The sequence below is a fragment of the Acinonyx jubatus genome, chromosome B4, assembly GCF_027475565.1.
Source record: "Acinonyx jubatus isolate Ajub_Pintada_27869175 chromosome B4, VMU_Ajub_asm_v1.0, whole genome shotgun sequence".
NCBI lineage: Eukaryota > Metazoa > Chordata > Mammalia > Carnivora > Felidae > Acinonyx > Acinonyx jubatus.
In genome coordinates, this window is record NC_069387.1 from 79,721,038 (window position 1) to 79,741,692 (window position 20,655).

Consider the following 20,655-nt stretch of genomic DNA (forward strand, 5'->3'; position numbering starts at 1 on the left):
ACAAATAAAATATATCAATATATAAAGAATAGTAAACTCTCACTGCAATGTCTATTGACACTGCAAATATAAATGTCTTTTAGTATTTAAAAAATAATGAATTTAAGGTATTTACACATCTAGTCATTTTTTGTGAATTTTTATACAGTAAAATTATTAACCTGTTAGGAACATATTAATTAACTGAATATTGCATTGGTTAAATGAAAAAGAAATATATCAAGGGACAAAATAACCTGTCCAAAAATAAACATATATATTGATATATATGTGTAAATAAGCCTATCTGTCTATCTATGTTCAAATAACTCTTGATTCTGTGTTTTTTACATTTGCTTATTTATTTTGAGAGAGGGAAAGAGAGAATGTCAGCAGAGGAGGAGTGGAGAGAGATGTAGAGAGAATCCCAGGCAGGCTCTGCGTTAATCTTGCAGAGCCCGATGTGGGGCTCAAACTCACAAACTCATGACCTGAGCCCAGGTCAGGAGTTGGACACTTAAGTGAGTCACCTAGATGCCCCTATTCAATAAACTTTTGAAGTAGGTGCCAAGGGAATTCAATGACAACACATTATTTTTCTACAATTGGTCCTAGAAAAATGGGCTTCTCTAAGCAAAAGTCTGAAGCCTACATGTTTCACGAAGTACAAAAGACAACTCAAAACAACTTCTTCCTAAATATGAAACCTGAAGTTTTATAATTTCCATCAACTGGTGAATCTGTGTATCTGTGCAATGACGTACTACTTCAGCAAACAAGGAATAAACCAATGATATATACAAGTACATGGATGAATCTTAAAAGTATTATTCAAGGTGAAAAAAGGGACACTCAAAACTACCAACTATATGATTCTTGTTCTGTGACAATAGCAAATAAACAAAACCATAGGACAATGTGGATTTTTCAAGGGCTGTGGGTGAGGAGTAGGGTTTGACTACAAAAATACATAAGGAAATGTTTTGGAGTCATGAAGATATTATTTATTTTGACATCAAATTTATAAAAGCATGCAGCAGAAATTTACTGTTCGCAATTTAAAACCCTAAACCTGACCAAAAAACCCCCAGGAAACAAAACAAAACCATAGTGTAATTTGGGTGGTGCGAAAAGTCAGTATAGTCGATGTGTCTTTTGAGATCTATATTTTTGGGGACAGAAAACTGGGAGTTTCTGTTTTAGTCTGGTGTTTGCTGTGTTAGCCTGGGAAGTGGATGGATGTATATTGTTTTTAGTTATTTTAATTAATTAATTAATTAATTAATTTTTTAAATTAATTTATTTTTTTAATTTATATTTTATTTTTTAAAATTTATATCCAAATTAGTTAGCATATAGTGCCACAATGATTTCAGGAGTAGATTCCTTAATGCCCCTTACCCATTTAGCCCATCCCCCCCTCCCACAACACGTCCAGTAACGCTCTGTTTGTTCTCCATATTTATGAGTCTCTTCTGTTGTCCCCCTCCCTGTTTTTATATTATCTTTGTTTCCTTTCCCTTATGTTCATCTGTTTTGTCTCTTTAAGTCCTCATATAAGTGAAGCCAGATGATTTTTGTCTTTCTCTGACTGACTAATTTCACTTAGCATAATACCCTCCAGTTCCATCCACGTAGTTGCAAATGGCAAGATTTCATTGTTTTTGATTGCCGAGTAATACTCCATTATATATATGTGTATATATAATGTGTATACACATATATATGTGTGTGTGTATATATATATATATGTATATATATATATATACATATATATATATCACATCTTCTTTATCCATTCATCCATCGATGGACATTTGGGCTCTTTCATACTTTGGCTATTGTTGATAGTGCTGCTATAAACATTGGGGTGCATGTGTCCCTTTGAGTCAGCACACCTGTATCCCGTGGATAAATGCCTAGTAGTGCAATGGTGGGTCATAGGGTAGTTCTATTTTTAGTTTTTCGAGGAACCTCCATACTGTTTTCCAGAGTGGCTGCACCAGCTTGCATTCCCATAGTTTTTAGTGATTTTAAATTGACATCACTGACTTCATATGCTCTTCTATATGTAGGACACATTTAACGATGAAAACAACACAAATAATGTAAGAATTTTATCATAAAATGTCAATATTTCCATTTTATCCAGATTATCTAATCTCAGATCTATTATATTTTTGATAAAAATGTCAAATGGTAAATTAATCTTTGCAGTGCGTTACATGGTTTATTTTCAAATTATTTTTAGATATAACGAATTAAAAATTGTAAAGTTACTGTTTTTCACCTATGAGTGTGAGTGCTTCTTTTGGCTGTAGAAAGCTAACTTTGAGATCAAGCTCTCCACTTCTGAACCAGACACCTGTTGGAATTTAATTGCTGTCCCCTCGAAGCCTTTGCAATACTGTATTATTACAGAGACATAATAGTACCATTGGGTTGGTGGTTAAGGGGTGGCGAACATAGGAAAGGCAAGCCTGATTTTACTTACCTGAAACACAGCAATGATGATAAGATGCCTGTGAGGATGAAATGTGGTAATACATATGCAGTGATCAAACAGGTATAAATGCTCTCTGCTTTGTTAACATTCAATGTATGGAATTTATTGTGACTGATAACCAAAGGAGAGTTTGGATTAGTGTCTCATGCTTCAGCCTAAGGTTTTCTTGGTTATTGCTATCAAACTAAAAATGAAACTTCTGAAGTGCTATTTCATGAGTAATACTGTCCCTTATATAGTTACAAAGTTGACTACATAATATTGTTTCAAGGCTTATGATGTGCCCAGATCATGTGATTTGTAGGTGACTTTAGCCTCCAGGATGGACACTGATTTTTATGAGTGTATGGATGACTTTTTCAGTACATAATAGGTTAATTCCTTGCTCAGTATTTTAAAGAAATCAGGAAGCAGCAACATAAGGAATGAAACAGTCCTGGGTAAAGGCCTCTGTCCCTGATAGCTCCTTCTGTCTACCTCCCATTTTCTCCTATTAGTTCTGAGATCAATGCTGTTTTCAAGCATGTCCTCCATATTAATTTCAAGTATTATTTTTTAGGGCGGCTCAACAAGTGACTGTAATGACAGTCTCAAATGTACAGAGAGACTTCATGGGACTCAGTCTTTAGAAGAAGAATAAATTCAACCCCAAATATGGCAAAGAACTAGTATTAAAGAGATATTTTATGTATTTAAATTCATTCCACAACATTCCTCGCTTGATATCATAATGTTTTTTTTTAACTTTATCTTTTCCTAAATTTTTAAAAATATTTATTTATTTTTGAGACAGAGAGAGAGCATGAATGGGGGGAGGGTCAGAGAGACAGGGAGACACAGAATCTGAAACAGGTTCCAGGCTCTGAGCTGTCAGCACAGAGCCCGACACGGGGCTCAAACTCACGGACCGCGAGATCATGACCTGAGCCCGAGTCAGACGCTCAACCGACTGAGCCACCCAGGCGCCCCGATATCATGTTTTTGAAATCCTTGCACGTAGTATTTCTTCTTACTGTTTCATCCTAAAATGGAGCATGACAGCAGTTGGCCTTCTTTCATTGTTTCTCTGCACCACCTGTCTACTCTCCTTGCATTTCCTGTCTTCACTGCAAAGCTCACAAGTCGTGTCTCTTAAGCCCGATTCCTGGATGTCATTGCTTTCTCTATTTTCTTCCTATAGGCTTGCATTTTTTGCTTCACTCTTACCTCAAGACAATGTCAAGTTTCTTGAAAATGCATATTTAGATGTCTTTTTACATTCCCAGTACTAATATCTTAGATATGGATCTTACCTTTTTTGTTTGTTTTAACCATGGCAGACCCTGACTTCCTTCAATCTATTTTATGCATTGCAATCGGAGTTATTTTCTTGTCTGCTAACATTCTTCAATGACTACTTGTGACTATAGTACAAAAATCCAAGTTGATACTTGGAAACACTTTTAGGGATTAATTTTGAAATTCAGAATGACAATTTTTGATGTTAGACTTCAGTGTGGGGTAAGGATGGCATTTTTGTGGCCACTATGATCATGCTAATGAGTGACTCACAGTATATACAGATGAGTCATTCATGTCCTTATTTAGAAGCTAAGCATCTGTTGTATTAAAATCTTTAATTCATCTGAAAAATACATGCATGTGCTGTCTCTGTTCTTCCTCACTTGACAGACAGCTGCATCTCCTTGGGTAGTGCCTCTCAGGTCCCAGAGACACGATGGTGAAGGTTTGAGTAAACAGATTTAGCCATATTGGGTGCCTGGTCAGCATGACTGTTTTTAACTCTGGCAGAGTGGATTTTGTCATCATCAGTGACACCTTCGATGACCTCAACAGCGTGGTCTACTTGTCTCAGTATGATTCCATCCATAACAGATTCAATGGCACAGTCAGCACTGAGAACAAGACACTTGTCATCAATGGGAAGCCCATCTCCATCCTTCAGGAGCAAGATCCTGCCATCATCAAATGGGGTGATACTGGTGCTGAAGTCACTTCACTACCATTGAGAAAACTGGGCTTATCTGAATGGAGCCAAGAGCATCATCATCTCTGCTCCTTCTCCTGATGCTCCCATGTTTGTGAAGGGTGTGAACCCTGAGAAGTATGGCAACTCTCTCCAGATTACCAGCAATACCTTCTGCACCACTAACTATTTGGCCTCTGGTTAAGGTCATTCATGACAACTTTGGCATCACGGAGAGACTCATGCCCACAGTCCATGCCATCACTGCCACCCAGAAACCGTGGATGGCTTTTCCGGAAAGCTGTTGTGTGGTGACTGAGGAGCCGTCCAAAACATCATCCCTGCCTCTAATGGTGTGGGCAAGGTCATCCCTGAGCTGAATGGGAAGTTTGCTGGCATGGCCTTTCATGTCCCCACCCTCAATGTGTCAGTTATGAATCTAACCTGCTGCCTGGAGAAAGTTGCCAGAATGATATCAAAAAGTGATGAAGTAGGCATCAGAGGGCACTTTCAAGGAAATCCTGGGCTACACTGAGAAGCAGGTTGTCTCTTGTGACTTAAACAGTGAAACCCACTCTTCCACCTTTGATGCTGGGTCTGGCATTGCCCTCAATGACCAATTTGACAAGTTCATTTCCTGTTACCACAATGAATTTGGCTATAGCAACAAGGTAGTAGACTTCATAGTCTATATGGCCTCCCAGGAGTAAGAGCCCCCTGGACTACTATTCTCACCGACCATATAAGAAAAAGAGAGAGTCTCTCAGCTGCTGGAGAGTCCTTGCCCCAAATCATTCCTCAACGCACTGAGAATCTTCTGACCTCTACACAGTTTCTATCCCAGACCCCCTGAAGAAGGGGAGGGGCTCAGGTTCCCCTATTCTGTCATGTACCATCACTAAAGTATACTGTATCCAGCCAGAAAAATACCTGTGCATGTACAGATGCTGTTATCAAATTTTTATATAGAGATTTAATTTGTTTTAAAATGTTTCTGATCATGTACACACACACACAGACATGTGTGTCAATGAATATACTTAAATACAAGTATTTTATGTAAAAATGGATATATGTTTGTGTGTATAACTAGTTGTGTCTATGTCTAGGAAACTTTGGACAATTTATTTGTGGAATGCCAGTTGAAACCATAAAAGACATATACACTCTTGTGGATCTATATATTCTGGAAAACGAAAACTAAAGCAAGGAAAATAACAGTGAGAACCACACCTTAGGAAACTGGAGAGAAAGAGATTGTACTAAGTATGGTTCATTTTTGCTCTTGCCAGCACCAATAGCCTTCCAACCCCTCATTCACTCATTCACTCATTCATTCATTCATTCATTCGTTTGCTAAAAACATAGTCCAGTAGATTTGTGGACTCTAGTACCAAAGTTAATGATATAAAGTTTTACCTCATTCCAATTGTACATTACTCTCAACACAGAGTGCTCACCCCTTTTTAAAAATGTAGCAAATCAATAGAGCACTCAACTATGAAATCAGTGAATTAGTTAAGATAATATCTAAATGTCTTTTTATCATCTCCTTAGTAAAAACAAAAGCGAGAAAATTTAAGCAGTTGAATATGCTATAAAATCTAGCCACATTTCTAGCTAATACATAGTTTCTAGTATTCTTTTCACGTGGAATTCTGGAGAATAATATACTTGGTTACATAATGGGAAAAAGCAGACCATGCTTTGTCCAATATTCTCTGATATTTCAAATGCCAGTTAATTTTACTTGGGTATCCAACCAAAATCCTTATTCACAGCAAAACTAGACATTCTTTTTGTATTCTTAGGTAGGCATTTCCTCCCCAGGCTTTTTATCCGTCTCTTCCCTTCTCCTCATTTAACTTTGTTTATCAGAATTAACTCTCAAAATGTTAACTTACCAGTGAAAATAAATGACTATGTTTTCTATAACCACAAATATACATATGTATACACACACACACACACACACACACACACACATATATCCAGTGGAATACTGTTCAGTCATAAAAAAGGATAAAATCTTGCTATTTGCAACAATGTGGATGGAGCTAGGGAGTATTATGGTAAGTGTCAGTCAAAGAAAGACCAATATCAAATGAAGTCACTCATATATGAAATTTAATAGCAAACCAAACGAGCAAAGGGAAAATCAGAGAGAGAAAGAGATGCAAACCAAGATACAGATTTTAACCATAAGAAAACAAAACTGATGATTACCAGAGGGGAGGTGGGTGAGGGATGGATAAAATAGGTGATGGGGATTAAGGAGGGCACCTGTGATGTGCACCAGGTGACTTATGGAAGTGTTCAATCACTATATCGCATACCTGAAACTAATATTACACTGCATGTTAACTAACTGGAATTTCAATAAAAACTTAAAGAAAGGAAAAGCGTTTTTGAAATATTTCAGTGTGAGCATAAAATATGGGCATAAATACTTTTTGAAAGCTTCTAAAAACATGACCTCAGGTATATGTATACCTGATCCATTTCTCACCAAAATTACATTTGCAACAAAAAGTTCATAATTTAATAATACTTCTAAATATTATTTCAATTTAAAGCATTTAATATTTGTTTTGGAAAGATTTGTAGGGATTTTCTTATCTTACTGACAATGTGAATGTTAGAATCAACTTCTTTGGAGAGGTTTTTGTCAATCAAGAGGATGAACTTTCCTTTACCCTCTTATATCCCCCTTTCTCTCTGCTGTCTTCCTACTTAGCTTCTATTATACTTACCCCACATGTAATATATATTTGTTTAGTTAACATTTGCGTGTTGTTTTTCCACATTCCTGTGTTTCACTTTTGCATTTCTGCTTACTTAGTATAGTCTTATAAGGGCAAACTTGTATAGCTTCATGTCTTTACAAATTTATCCAATAAATAATTTATAATCAAATAAAATCAGTTAATTTTCACTTCACGATAGTATTGTGTTGTCTGTTTGAAAAAACAATGTAACTCATTCCATGAAACTACAGTGGTAAGAAATAGACGAGTGCTCACAGAGAGTCTCATCTATAAGCAATTAGGAAGGAAAAGTCTAGAAGTCTTTACATTAATCTATATATCAGACCAAGCCGGAAATCAAGAAACCAAAGTCAAATCCACTTACCCAGTATGTAGTTAGACTCATAACTATGGTCCCAACACAAACACCCTTGTTAGTGAAACATTGGAGCTGAGGGGCTCATTGAGTATAGGAACCAGGCTTGGACACATTTTTTACAGTTACCTGCGAGAGTCTTTTTTTTTTTTTTTGGACATGGATGTGGGAGGGAGAGCCTGCTGCGAAAGAGGCAATGGACAGATAAACACAGTATGTAGATTTGCAAATAAAGGACAGCTAAGGTGTAAATGGGTCATATGTCATTATTTCCAAGACAGTCTCTGAAGTCTACAGCTCACAGTGTTTGAGATGCTAAGTTTTCTGTTTTCTCCATGTTGGTAGCAAAGACCATTTTTGTATCAATTGAAAGAACCTGATATCAAAATGAATTTTTAAATTTGCTTTTACAGACCATGGTTTTCCTTTTTAAATATTACTGGAAGAAATAGGGAAAACTTCAGTGAAAGATATTCTTTTCTTGATAACAAGAAGAAGAAAATTTAGGGATACTGACTGAGACACATTTTTACTTATTTCACATAATATAAATTTTATATTTGTATGTGGTTTTAGTAAACCTCCTGTAGTATAGCCATTTGCATTTTTGTACAAATTTATAACCTACTTGCTCTGATAGGAGAAATAATAGAGATTATTGACAACTAAACTTTAGCTACACAGGTGAAGACTGGCCATTTTCCCTAGAACATAAAATACATAGGACTCAGCTTTCAGGCTAACAAGAAAAAGAGATACTGAAAATATATAAAAATGTCTAACTGAAAGAATGAAATGGGGTGTTTAAAGAATTTATGGGGGAAAATCCAGAGAGTTTTTCATTCAGTTTTGCTTTGAGGGGTATGTATATATTTTTTGCATAATCCCATTCATTTATATAAAGAAAAGACCATTCTCTGGACCATGTTCTTGAAGGCTTGCTTTACCTGCTGATTCCTTAGTGAATATATGAAAGGATTCAGGAGAGGAGCAACTGAGGTAATGATTACAGCTACCCCTTTGTTTAAAGTCACCCTTTCCCTTGCAGAAGGCTTAATGTACATGAAGATGCAGCTTCCATAAGAGAGGGAGACCACTATCATGTGGGAGGAACAAGTGGAAAAGGCTTTTTCCCTTTGACTCTTGGAAGGAATTTTCAGAATTGTCTGGATGATGTACGTATAGGAGAGCATAACTAGTGTTAAGGTGACCATAAGTGTTACCACTGCTAAAATAAATGCCATGAGTTCTAGAAAGCGAGTGTTTGTACAGGAAAGCTGTAGAATCGGAGAAGAGTCGCAGATAAAATGATCAATTACATTGGAGGCACAGAACTCCAACTTCTGCAGCAGAATTACTGGTGGAAAGATGATCAGGAATCCTGCAAGCCATGAGCTAAAGACAAGGAGTATGCAGACTCTGATTCATGATGGTCACGTAATGGAGAGGCTTGCAGATGGCCACGTAGCGGTCATAGGACATGGCAGCCAGAAGGTAAAATTCTGTCACCCCCAACAGGATGAAGAAAAATAACTGAGCCACACAATCATTGTAGGAAATAGTTCTGTTTCCCGTCACTATAGTGACAAGGAATCTGGGGATGCAGACAGATGTGAATGATAATTCTAGGAATGAGAAGTTTCGAAGGAAGAAATACATTGGAGTCTTTAAGTGGGGATCTGAAAGTGTGAGAATGATAATGATCAGGTTCCCAGTCACACTAAGCATGTAGGTAGCAAGAAGAAATACGAAAAGTACAACCTGCCATTGTGGGTCATTTGTCAATCCGAGAAGAATAAATTCTGTTACTGCTGTCTAATTTCTCATTATTTTCCTTCTTTATGATGGTATTTCTTGTTTTAGCTGAAAAATAGATGAAAAATATAAATTATTACATCATAAAAGAAACTCAAACACACACACACACACACACACACACGTTAAAAAAATCATTGGTGTCTTTCACTTTTAGAGGAAAATGACTTTGTACTAAAAAGAAACAAAATACTTTTAACATTTCTTTATTATGTGATATATTGATTCATTGTTTCTATATTGCTTTCATTTTATTTTCACATATCTCAATATAAATCTGTCTTCTGAATGTTTCAATATATTCCTGAAAACAAGAAAAAAAGGGAAATTAAAACCTCTGAGATTAAAACCTCCTCATATAAGATTATGAGTTTACTCCCAGCATACCACAGTACTCTTTGAAGGTATTTTTTGTTGTTGCGTTCCTCTTCACATCTTTAAATTTTTTTCTCTTTTGAATAAACATTTCTTTCTTTTTTCCCATTCAAACTTTTACAATCCACAGAGACCACTCCCTTGCCTATCTGGTAGAATAATGTGTCTCTGATAACAGTATACAGAATCCAGAAATATTTAATAGATGGGAGGGTAGCCCCAATCTAATTCCAATGGCTATGCCAAAAGGCATTCTAATTTTAATTACTAATTGGTTATAATGGTCTTGTCTAAGATTAATATGTTTTTCTTATATATTTTTTTCATTTATTGCCTACTTATAAGGAATCTCTGACATATAAAGCAGGATTTTTCTTTAAGAACTAATTTTATTTTTGTAAGCTGTAAGTGTTCTTACTTTTTTAAAAAATAACTTAACACTGCTCCACACATTGCTTATTCTTTTCTTGAGGGGTGATAAAAGGGAATAGTCAAACATCAAGCTAAGTTTTGGGAGGCAATGATTATTACTATTTTTTCTTCTATTTTGTTTCTAATACAACTCTGGGTATTGCTCAGGATTTGTTTGTTTTCCTGTTTAAAGTTATTATTTTCCATAAAAGCTTTAAATGTGTTGTCATCTAAGATCATTTTTAAAAATACTTACTTTCCAAAAACATAAGAGACTCTTAAATGTGGAGAACAAACAGAAGGTTACTGGAGGGGTTCTGGGAGGGGGGATGGGCTAAATGGGTAAGGGGCATTAAGGGATCTACTTCTGAAATCATTGTTGCACTATATGCCAACTAACTTGGATTTAAATTAAAAAAATAAATTAAATAAAAATTTAAAAGAAAAAAAGCAAAAAAAAAAAATACTTACTGTCCAGACAGCCTGTCTACATCTGTACCATCTTATCTGTTTTCTATGTCCTTCAGAAGTTTCAGAGCTGTCAAAATGAATGACATTTTCTGAGGATTAGCCAATTAACTTAATATGTTAATGAACTTACTAAAATCTTTTACCTACATAATTGCTGGGAGAAAATAATTCCTACTTTCCATTGTCTGTCCTCTTCTTTGTGGTCATAAGATTTGCATTTTTTTGGCTTCTGCCTTTAGTTGACAGATGTTAACTTTTATTATGTATAAATTCACATTGTATAAAACTAAAACATAAGGTATATCTGCTCAGTGTTAAGATATGTCAATTAAATTGTTTTGAATCTTGCAGAAAAATAATACATTTTGTGTCCTGAAATTGACTATATTAAAATGATTATTGGGGCACCTGCCGAGTTCAGTCGGTACAGCATGTGACTCTTGATCTTGGGGTTGTAAGTTCGAGCCTCACATTGGATGTAGAAATTACTTAAAAAGTAAAATCTTTAAAAAAATTTTAAATTAAAAAGATTATTATTAAAAAAATAACTAAAGATAGCTAGCTAAGAACACCAAAGTCATGTAATTCTATCAATCACAAAATATCAATGTTACAATAAAAATGTTGCATAACACTATTAAATTATAGTAGTTTTAAATTTTTCTTTATTTACATATTTCATATAAATTGTGCAGTTTAATTTGATTCATATAAAGCATTGTGCATTAATTAAGAATACTTGTAAAAAGTGTAAACATATACTATAAAAGCAAAAATATAATCCTGAAAGAAAAATTTAAAGGCATACTTACTTTTATGGTAAATATCATTGGTTTAGTCAATGGTATTTTTAATGGCTTCTTTAATTTGTTTAAATGTAAGTGCTTTGGGATTTTTCAAAGATTTTTGCAATCTGTTTCTCCTCTGTCATTTTATATTTGTAACCAAATATTCAAAATACTGATCATAAAGAATAATTTCAAGAGCTCCTCTACTGTGTTAATAAACCTATTTCTGTACATCAACCTCAATTTCTCTAAGGAGCTGAGGTCTTAGAAGATCCTACCTGTTACTATTTATTATTATCTTGATACTTAAAATGAAATAAGTTGTAGTTGAAATAAAAGCTAATGTATTGTCTTTCCAACCTTAGTGGACAAAATGATGTGATCTTAGTAATGTTATTGAGGCTAGCCATAATTTTATCTGCTCCATTCCTAATAGACTCAGGGGGATTAGTTGAATGAATAGACAAAAGGTACTATAATGATTGGTGTTCTCAGGACACCAGCATTAAACTATAGTCCAAATTAGTACCCAATTTAGAATATAATATTTAGGTGAGAGTGGCCTGAAAGCAGAACAGAAAAATATATACAATCATTTGATTTTTTTTTTATAACAAATTTGTGGAAGCTCTTTCTTTTTTTTAATTTTCTTTTTTCTTTTTTAAAATTTACATCCAAATTAGTTAGCATATAGTGCAACAATGATTTCAGGAGTAGATTCCTTAATGCCCCTTACCCATTTAGCTCATCCCCCCTCCCACAACCCCCTCAGCCACCCTCCGTTTGTTCTCCATATTTATGAGTCTCTTCTGTTTTGTTCCCCTCCCTGCTTTTATATTATTTTGTTTCCCTTCCCTTATGTCCATCTGTTTTGTCTCTTAAAGTTCTCATATGAGTGAAGCCAGATGATTTTTGTCTTTCTTTGACTGACTAATTTGACTTAGCATAATACCCTCCAGTCCCATCCACGTAGTTGCAAATGGCAAGATTTCATTCTTTTTGATTGCTGAGTAATACTCCAATATATATATATATATATATATATATATATATATATATATATATACACACACACCACATCTTCTTTATCCATTCATCCATCAGTGGACATTTGGGCTCTTTCCGTACTTTGGCTATTGTTGATAGTGCTGTTATAAACATGCGGGTCCATGTGTCCCTTCGAAACAGCACACCGTATCCCGTAGATAAATGCCTAGTAGTGCAATTGCTGGGTCATAGGGTAGTTCTATTTTTACTTTTTTGAGGAACCTCATACTGTTTTCCAGAGTGGCTGCACCAGCTTGCATTGTCACCAACAATGCAAAAGAGATCCTCTTTCTCTGCATCCTTGCCAACGTCTGTTGTTGCCTGAGTTGTTAATGTTAGCCATTCTGACAGGTGTGTAAGGTGGTATCTTATTGTGGTTTTGATTTTAGCAATGGAATAAAGACAGTCTCTTCAGCAAGTGGTGTTGGGAAAACATGCCGAAGAATGAACCTGGACCAGTTTCTTACACCATACACAAAAATAAACTAAAAATGGATGAAAGACCTCAATGTAAGGCAGGAAGCCATCAAAATCCTCGAGGAGAAAGCAGACAAAAACCTCTTTGATCTTGCCTGCAGCAACTTTTATTCAACATGTCTCCGGAGGCAAGGGTAACAAAAGTAAAAATGAACTACTGGGACCTCATCAAAATAAAAAGTTTCTGCACAGCAAAGGAAACAATCAGCATAACTAAAAGGAATGGACAGAATGGGAGAAGATATTTGCAAATGACATATCAGATAGAGGGTTAGTATCCAAAATCCATAAAGAACTTATCCAACTCAACACCCCCCCCCAAAAAATAATAATCCAGTGAAGAAATGGGCAGAAGACATGAATAGATGCTCCTCTAAGGAAGACATCCAGATGGCCAACTGACACATGAAAAAATGCTCAACATCACTCATCATCAGGGAAATACAAATCATTTAAATTTTTTGTAATAATTTCTAACTTCATAAGGAGAAAAACTTAATAATGGAGTAATCAAGATTAACAATTTATCAAGAGCAACTCGCTAAGTTGTCAACAGTGGGCTTCTCTCCAATCTTAGGGAAAATATTAAGAATTTTTTAAAACTGTGTCTGAGGTCTCTATTATTCTATACCATAAGAGATGTCAGGCTTAACTGTAAGCTTTTACATTTTTTCACTGAATGATGACGTAAACTTGATCATTACAATGAGTACCATGTACTCATTCAATAATTAATTTTATTTATTTGTTTATTTATTTTCTCAAAATAACTTTTTAAAGTTTTTTTTAATTTTTTTTTCAGAGAGAGAGAGGGAGAAAATTTGCTTAAGCAGTGGAGGGGCAGACACAGAGGAAGAGAGAGAATCCCAATCAGGCTCTGTGCTGTCAGCCAGGAGCTGCACCAGGGACTTGATCTCATGAATTGTGAGATCATGACCTGAGCTAAGAGATTAAGAGTCAGATGCTTAACCAACCAAGCCACCCAGGCACCCCAATAATTAATTTTTATTTTTATTTTATTTATATATTTGTATATATGTATTTATTCACTCATTTTAAAGTTTATTTTTTTTCTGGGGGGGGGTAGGGTGGAGAGGCAGAAAGAGAGGGAAGCTAAGCAGTGTCCCCACTGTCCGTCCAGACCCGATGTGGGACTTGAACTCACAAATGATGAGATCACGACCTGAGCTGAAGTTGGACACTTAACTGACTGAGCCACCCAGCCACCCCAATATGCTTATTTATTTTTGAGAGAGAGAGAGAGAGAGGGAGAGGGAGAGGGAGAGGCAGAGAGAGATGGAGGCAGAGAATGCAAAGTAGGTTCCTTGCTGTCAGTGGAAAGCCTGACCTGGGGCTCCAACTCCCAAACTGTAAGATCGTTCCCTGAGCTGAAGTCGGGCACTCAACTTTTTGAGCCACCTAGGCACGCCTCAATAATTACTTTTTATCTCATTATGTGTTGGGCTCAAGCTTAGATTTTGAGAATACGAAGATAATAAAGACAACTTTCTGCATAATTTTCACTTACAGAAATATGTGAGAATTAGTTTTGAAATCTCATATTCTGTATTTAATGTCCAACTGAAGCAACATCCTACCCTCACACCTACATCATCTTATTTCTCACTGCATTGATCTGAAATGACATGTACAATATCCCTTTCACATTCATTATTTGAGACTTGTAATAGTTGCTACTTAAACAAGGAGGTACAAACACATATAAACAGTTTATAGTAAATTGAATTTGGGATTGTTTAATGACCTTAAAATGCTACACACTATCTGAACAAAGATTTTAAGATATTTTTACTGTTTCTTTGGGAAACATGAAGTTATTCAGGGTATATGATTAAATAATACAGAGTGCACAGTATAGAGACTGTGAAAGCAGAACAGCTATTTTAAACTAAAAGTATATTAATCTATTAACAATAAAAGTCAATAATTTGAATAGTGTGCCATAAACATATTCCTGTTTCATTACAAACATTGTTGCAATTGTATTATGTGATGTTTATGTGTAGGCCAAAATATTATTTAAAATTATACATTGTGGTGAACCTGTTACTAAGTAAAGATAGGTGAAAATTTGCTTTATGTAGGGGAGGGAAGATAATTTTGATTATGTAGTGGAGGTAAGATAATTGTCCCTCTATTTTTCTAGGTTCTTGAGTAAGACCACCCCCTGTAATAAAAGACTGATTAACAAGATAAAAACAAACAGAAGTTTAATAACACATATACCTCCTGTGTACATGGGAGAGATACAGGAAAACTGAGTAACTCCCCCAAATGGCCCAAAGCTACTACCTTAAATGACTTCTTCAGCTAAAGCCAGAAGATGTGTGTGAGGTGGGGGGAGAGGTGGATGGAACCAGTTACAGGAAGTTTTCAGGGGAAGCACAAGAATGAGGGTATGTTGTTATGCAGATTTAAATTGCTGCCTGTCCTTTGAGGAGAAATTTTAGGGATTTGATCATCCTCTCCTTCTTGGTACAGAGAGGTACAGAGACACCCTTGCCAATAGAGATTTCCCTTATAAATGTAAACATCTTATGAAAGAGTACTTTCTACTCAGTTTTCAAATCTTTTCCTTTGCTTGTTTTTTTTCTTTTTTTTTTTTTTTTTTGAAAGAGAGAGAGATGCTGCATGCAAGCCAGGCAGAAGGGCAGAGGGAGAGAATTTTTTTTTAAACTTTTATTTATTTTGAGAGGGAGAGATAGCTGCAGGGGAGGGGCAGAGAGAGAGAGAGACGGAGAATCCTAAGCAGGCTGCACACTGTCAGTGCAGAGCAGGACATAGGGCTTGAACTTACAAACTGTGAGATCATGGCCTGAGCAGAAATGGACTCAGACTCTTAACTAACAGAGCCATCTAGGTGCCCTGGGAGAAAGAGAATCTTAACCAGGCTTCATACCCAGTGAGGAGCCTCAAGTGGGGATCTCTCAGGACCCTGAGATCATGACCCTACGATCATGACCTGAGCTGAAACCAAAAGCCTGCCGCTCCAACCAACTGAGCCACCCAGGTTCCCCCGTGTGCTATTTCTTAAAAATGACTAGCTCAGAGGTGCCTAGGTGGCTCAGTCGGTGGAGTGGCCAGCTCTTTATTTTGGATCAGGTCATGATCACATGATCAGTGAGGTCAGCCCCATGCTGGGCACTGTGCTGACATGCTGGAGGCTGCTTGGAATTTTCTCCCTCTCCCTCTCTCTGCCTCTCTCTCTCTCTCTCTCTCTCTCAACATAAATAAACATTAAAAAAATTTTTAAAAAAGTTAAAATCTATCAAAACTTACTTATACACACAAACACTTGAAAACTATATATGGCACCATTCAAAGTGGAGAGAAATGCAAACAAACGTAAAGATGCAGTATTAAATCATAACTGCATAAGATGAACTGTGGTACACACTGTAGTACTGTATATCTTCATAGCCACCTCCTGTTGCTATTGTGGTGAGCTCAGGCATTGCGTGTATCTGCTTAAAACACCATGCGACCCTGATATCTCAGTGTGAGTTATTCATCTACCCAGGAAACTGCTTATCACAATAAAATTGAACTCGTGAGGTTTTTGATTTTTTCTCATTGTGTCTAGTCCAGTACCATAAACCCTAAATAACACCAGCGGAACCTGAAGTAAGTGCCACTAGTGATACTGGATATGCTCCCGAGAAGGTGGGAAAAGTCATCATTACAGGAAGAAGTTGAATTGCTTGGTATGTACTATAGATTGAGGTCTGCAGTTACAGTTGCCCATTTCAAGATAAATGAATCCAGCATTAAAGACTACTGTAAAAAAAGGAGCGGGGGGAATTCATGAGACTGTCACTACAGCTATGGCAGCAGCCATGAAAACATTGCACTTTTTGCAAAATACCTTTGTATCTCATATTAAAAATGCAGGTTTTGTGTGGGCACAGGATTGCTAAGAAAGGTATACCCATAGACTCTAATACGATTGAAGAAAAAGCATAGTCATTACATGACAACGTCGGTGAAGTGTGTAAGATGAGAATTTAAGGCCAGTGAATGATGGTTTGATAATTTTAGAAAGAGCTGTGGCTTTAAAAACCTCAAAATAACAGAAGTGGCTTCTGCCAATCAAGAGACAGAAGATGAGTTCCCCAATGTCATTAAGAAAATCTTTGAGAAGAAAAGATATCTTCCTTTTTTTTTTTAATTCTTGAGAGAGAGAGAGAGAGAGAGAGAGAGACAGACAGAGTGTGAGTGGAGGGGGAGCAGAGAGAGAGGGAGACACAGAATCTGAAGCAGGTTCCAGGCTCTGAGCTGTCAGCACAGAGCCCGACCCAGGGCTCAAACCATGAACCATGAGATTATGACCTGAGCCCAAGGCAGACACTTAACTGACCAAGTCACCCAGGTGCCCTGAAAAGATATTTTCCTGAACAGAGTTTTAGTGCGGACAAAAGTGCCCTATTATGGGGACAGTGTGTGTGGGGAAAGCCACAAAAGATTTGTATTAGTAAATAAGAAAAGTGAGCACCAGAATTTAGCAAGAAAGGATTAGGCTAATTCTACAGTTTTGTTACATGCAGGCAAGTTTTTGTCCAAGACCGCTTTTATCTATAAAGTTGCTAACCCCTGAGGCTGGAAGGAAAAGATAAATACCAGCTATCAGTCTTTTGTTGGTACCACAAGAAGGCCTGGACAACAAGAACCCATTTTCTGGATCGATTCCATTGATGCTCTGTCCCTAAAGTCAGGAAGTACCATGCCAGCAAGGGACTACCTTTTGAAGTTCTTTTCATATTGGACGATGCCCCTGGCCACCCAAAACCCCATGAGCTCAATACTGAAGGTGTTTTACTTGCTCCCAAACACAATATCTCTAATTCAGCTTCTAGATCAAGGGGTCAGAGGACCTTTATGGCTCATTATACACCATATGCCAGGGAAAGGATTGCCAACATTATGGAAGAGAATCCTCATGGAACATCATGAAAGTCTGGAAGGATTACACCACTGAAGATGCCATTGTTCTTACAGAAGGATCTGTGTGAGCCATCGAGCCTGGAACCATAAATTCCATCTGGAGGAAACTGTGTCCACATGTTGTGGATGACTTCACAGGATTTAGGACAGAGCCAATGAAGAAAATCACAAAAGAGATTGTATATTCAGCACAAAGGTGGGGGCAAAGGGTTTCAAGATATAGATCTTGGAGAAATTCAAGAGCTAATAGACACCACACAAGAGGAAGTAACAGATTATGATTTGATTATGATTTGATAGAGTACCACACCAGTACCAGGAGATGAGGAAGAAGAAGTGCCAAAAAACAAATTAACATTAGACAGTCTGGCAGAGGAGTTCTGATTATTCAAGACTCCTTATGACTTCTTTTACAACATGGACCCTTCTATGATACAGGCACTGAAAGCAAAGCAAGCAATGGAAGAAGGATTAGTATTGTATGGAAACACTTTTAGAGAAATTATAAAGCAAAAAATCAGACAGAATTACAATGCATTTCCGTAAAGTTGCACCAAGTGTGCCTCCATCTCCTGTGACCCCTCCCACTTTCTCTCTGTCTTCCACTTCTGTCCTCCTTGAGACAGCAAGGCCAACCCTTCCTCTTCCTCCTCAATCTGCTCAATGTCAAGATAACAAAGATGAAGACCTTTATGATGATCCGCCTCCACTTAATGAATAGTAAATAGTCACCATGACATATAGTTAATAAATTTATGTGTTGTATATGTCCATATCTTCACGTGAAAATATAATCACTGTATAGCAAGAACTCTTTGAGACGTTTGTGTTATCATTATCATCATCACCTAAGTATTCACCATGTAGGGCAACACGTGTAAACCTTGTTTTTAACTGGATAGCCTATATCCATAGGAATAAGGTGAGTAATATTTAGCTTAAAATTCATAATGGGCTAGCTTTCTTAACCTTTTATAACTTTGCTTTCAAAGAATTGCATTGCCCTACAGTATGCTTCTCCTTCTCTGGTAATCGGAGAAACTGTGTATCAGCCTATCAGCACAGGTAAGTGGTTTTTAAAAAATGTGACAGTGTTTCCAAAAGTGTATTATGAATGACTATAAAATTGTATGCCGTAAAAATTGTACAGTGATTCATTCATTAGTGACTAGTCTGGGTTACTGTGAACAATAGTATCAATCGCACTAGGTTACCATTAAGCAATCATACGACTGCTTTTTCCTATCAGTGTTTGAATCATTGTACTTGTAAATAAATCTGAGTTTCTTTTTCATCTTATCTTTCTCATTTTTGAAAAGTAGAGAGAGACAGAGACAAGGAGAGAAAGAGAGAGAGAGAGAGAGACAGAGGTAGAGAGAGGTTTGCTAATCTGAAAACAAGTCAGTGACTTATAACTGAGGGAATAGTGTAAAGTTAATCTACGCCCCCTTTAACACGTTGGACACTGATCAATAATACAAACACACCACAGCTCTTAGGAGGGAGGCTTTAGTCTCTTAAGAGGGATTTTTATCATTTTTTTTTACTAATACACAGATTTTATTTAAATTGTGTTTAGTGTGTACATTGCATGTTTGTCTCAATGCAACTGCACAGTGTGGATTTTTGACCACATCATGTCACTGACATCCACAAGGAGTATTTGATGAATTCATCTGAGCTGCCAACCCAGAGACTCTTTCCAAGGCCATTGCAGTGTTCACTGAAGGAACGGTCAGGGCAGCCACACAGAGTAACAGGTATCGTCCCCTCAAATGCTCCCAATCTCACTCCCTCTGACTGAAGTGCAATGAAAGTGAAGTTAATTGGAAAGCCACTCTCAACTGGTAGTACATTTTAATGAGAATTTTCTTTTTAGCAAATGCTCAAAAGAATCTTACATACCAGAAACAAGGAATACTTTGTTACTCTTTCAATGATTTCAGGAATATCCCAGGAACAAAATCTCCATTATTCAACTCCATTCAAAGAAACAAACAGGATGGTTGGGTGGCTCAGTCAGATAAGCAACCAACTCTTGATTTTGGCTCAGGTCATGATCTCACTGTTCATGGGATTGAGCCCCACATGGGACTCTGCATTGATGGGGCAGAGCCTACTTGTGACTCTCTCTCTCTCTCTCTCTCTCTGCCACTCCCCTGATCATGCATGCCTGCTCTCTCTCTCAAACGAAACAAATAAACATTTAAAACAAATGCAAAAACAGTTTACAAGCATTTCCTCTTTATTTCATTATGAATACATGTGTGAATGTTAATGCAATGTAAAATATATTGACTTTCTATCATAATATCTGAATATTGGCTTTTGTTGTTATCATTATTTTCCAGTAGTATTGAAATATGCTTGACGTGTAACATTGCATACATTTAAGGTGTATAACATAATGATTTGATATATGTATACATTATGAAATGATTACCACAATAAGAATAGTTTAAAAATCCATCATCTCACACAGTTATTCTTTTAAAAATGTTCTTTGTGTGTGGTAAGAACATTTAAGATCTATTCTCTTAGTATCATTCAGGTATACAGTAGAGTACTGGTAATTGTAGGCAGCATACTGTATAGAAAGCCCCCAGAACTTACTCATAACCAGAAGTTTGCACCCTTTGACTATCCTCAACCATTTCCCCACCTCTTGGCACCTGGAAACCATCATTCTACTCTGTTTCTATGAGGTTGCCTTTTTAAAATTCCATATTATAAGT

General features: G+C 36.5%; 1 protein-coding gene and 1 pseudogene across 1 annotated transcript; one reads left to right on the forward strand and one right to left on the reverse strand.

The window, feature by feature from the left end:
* The first annotated feature begins 4,202 nt into the window (after positions 1-4,202).
* Positions 4,203-5,161, forward strand: LOC106982806 (glyceraldehyde-3-phosphate dehydrogenase-like; annotated as a pseudogene).
* A 3,303-nt stretch (positions 5,162-8,464) lies between these two features.
* On the reverse strand, positions 8,465-9,401 carry LOC106982807 (olfactory receptor 6C75-like). Its single transcript, XM_015080982.1, is given in 2 exon segments — positions 8,465-8,996; positions 8,998-9,401. Coding segments are annotated over 2 exon segments (936 nt in total).
* Between the last annotated feature and the right edge of the window lie 11,254 nt (positions 9,402-20,655).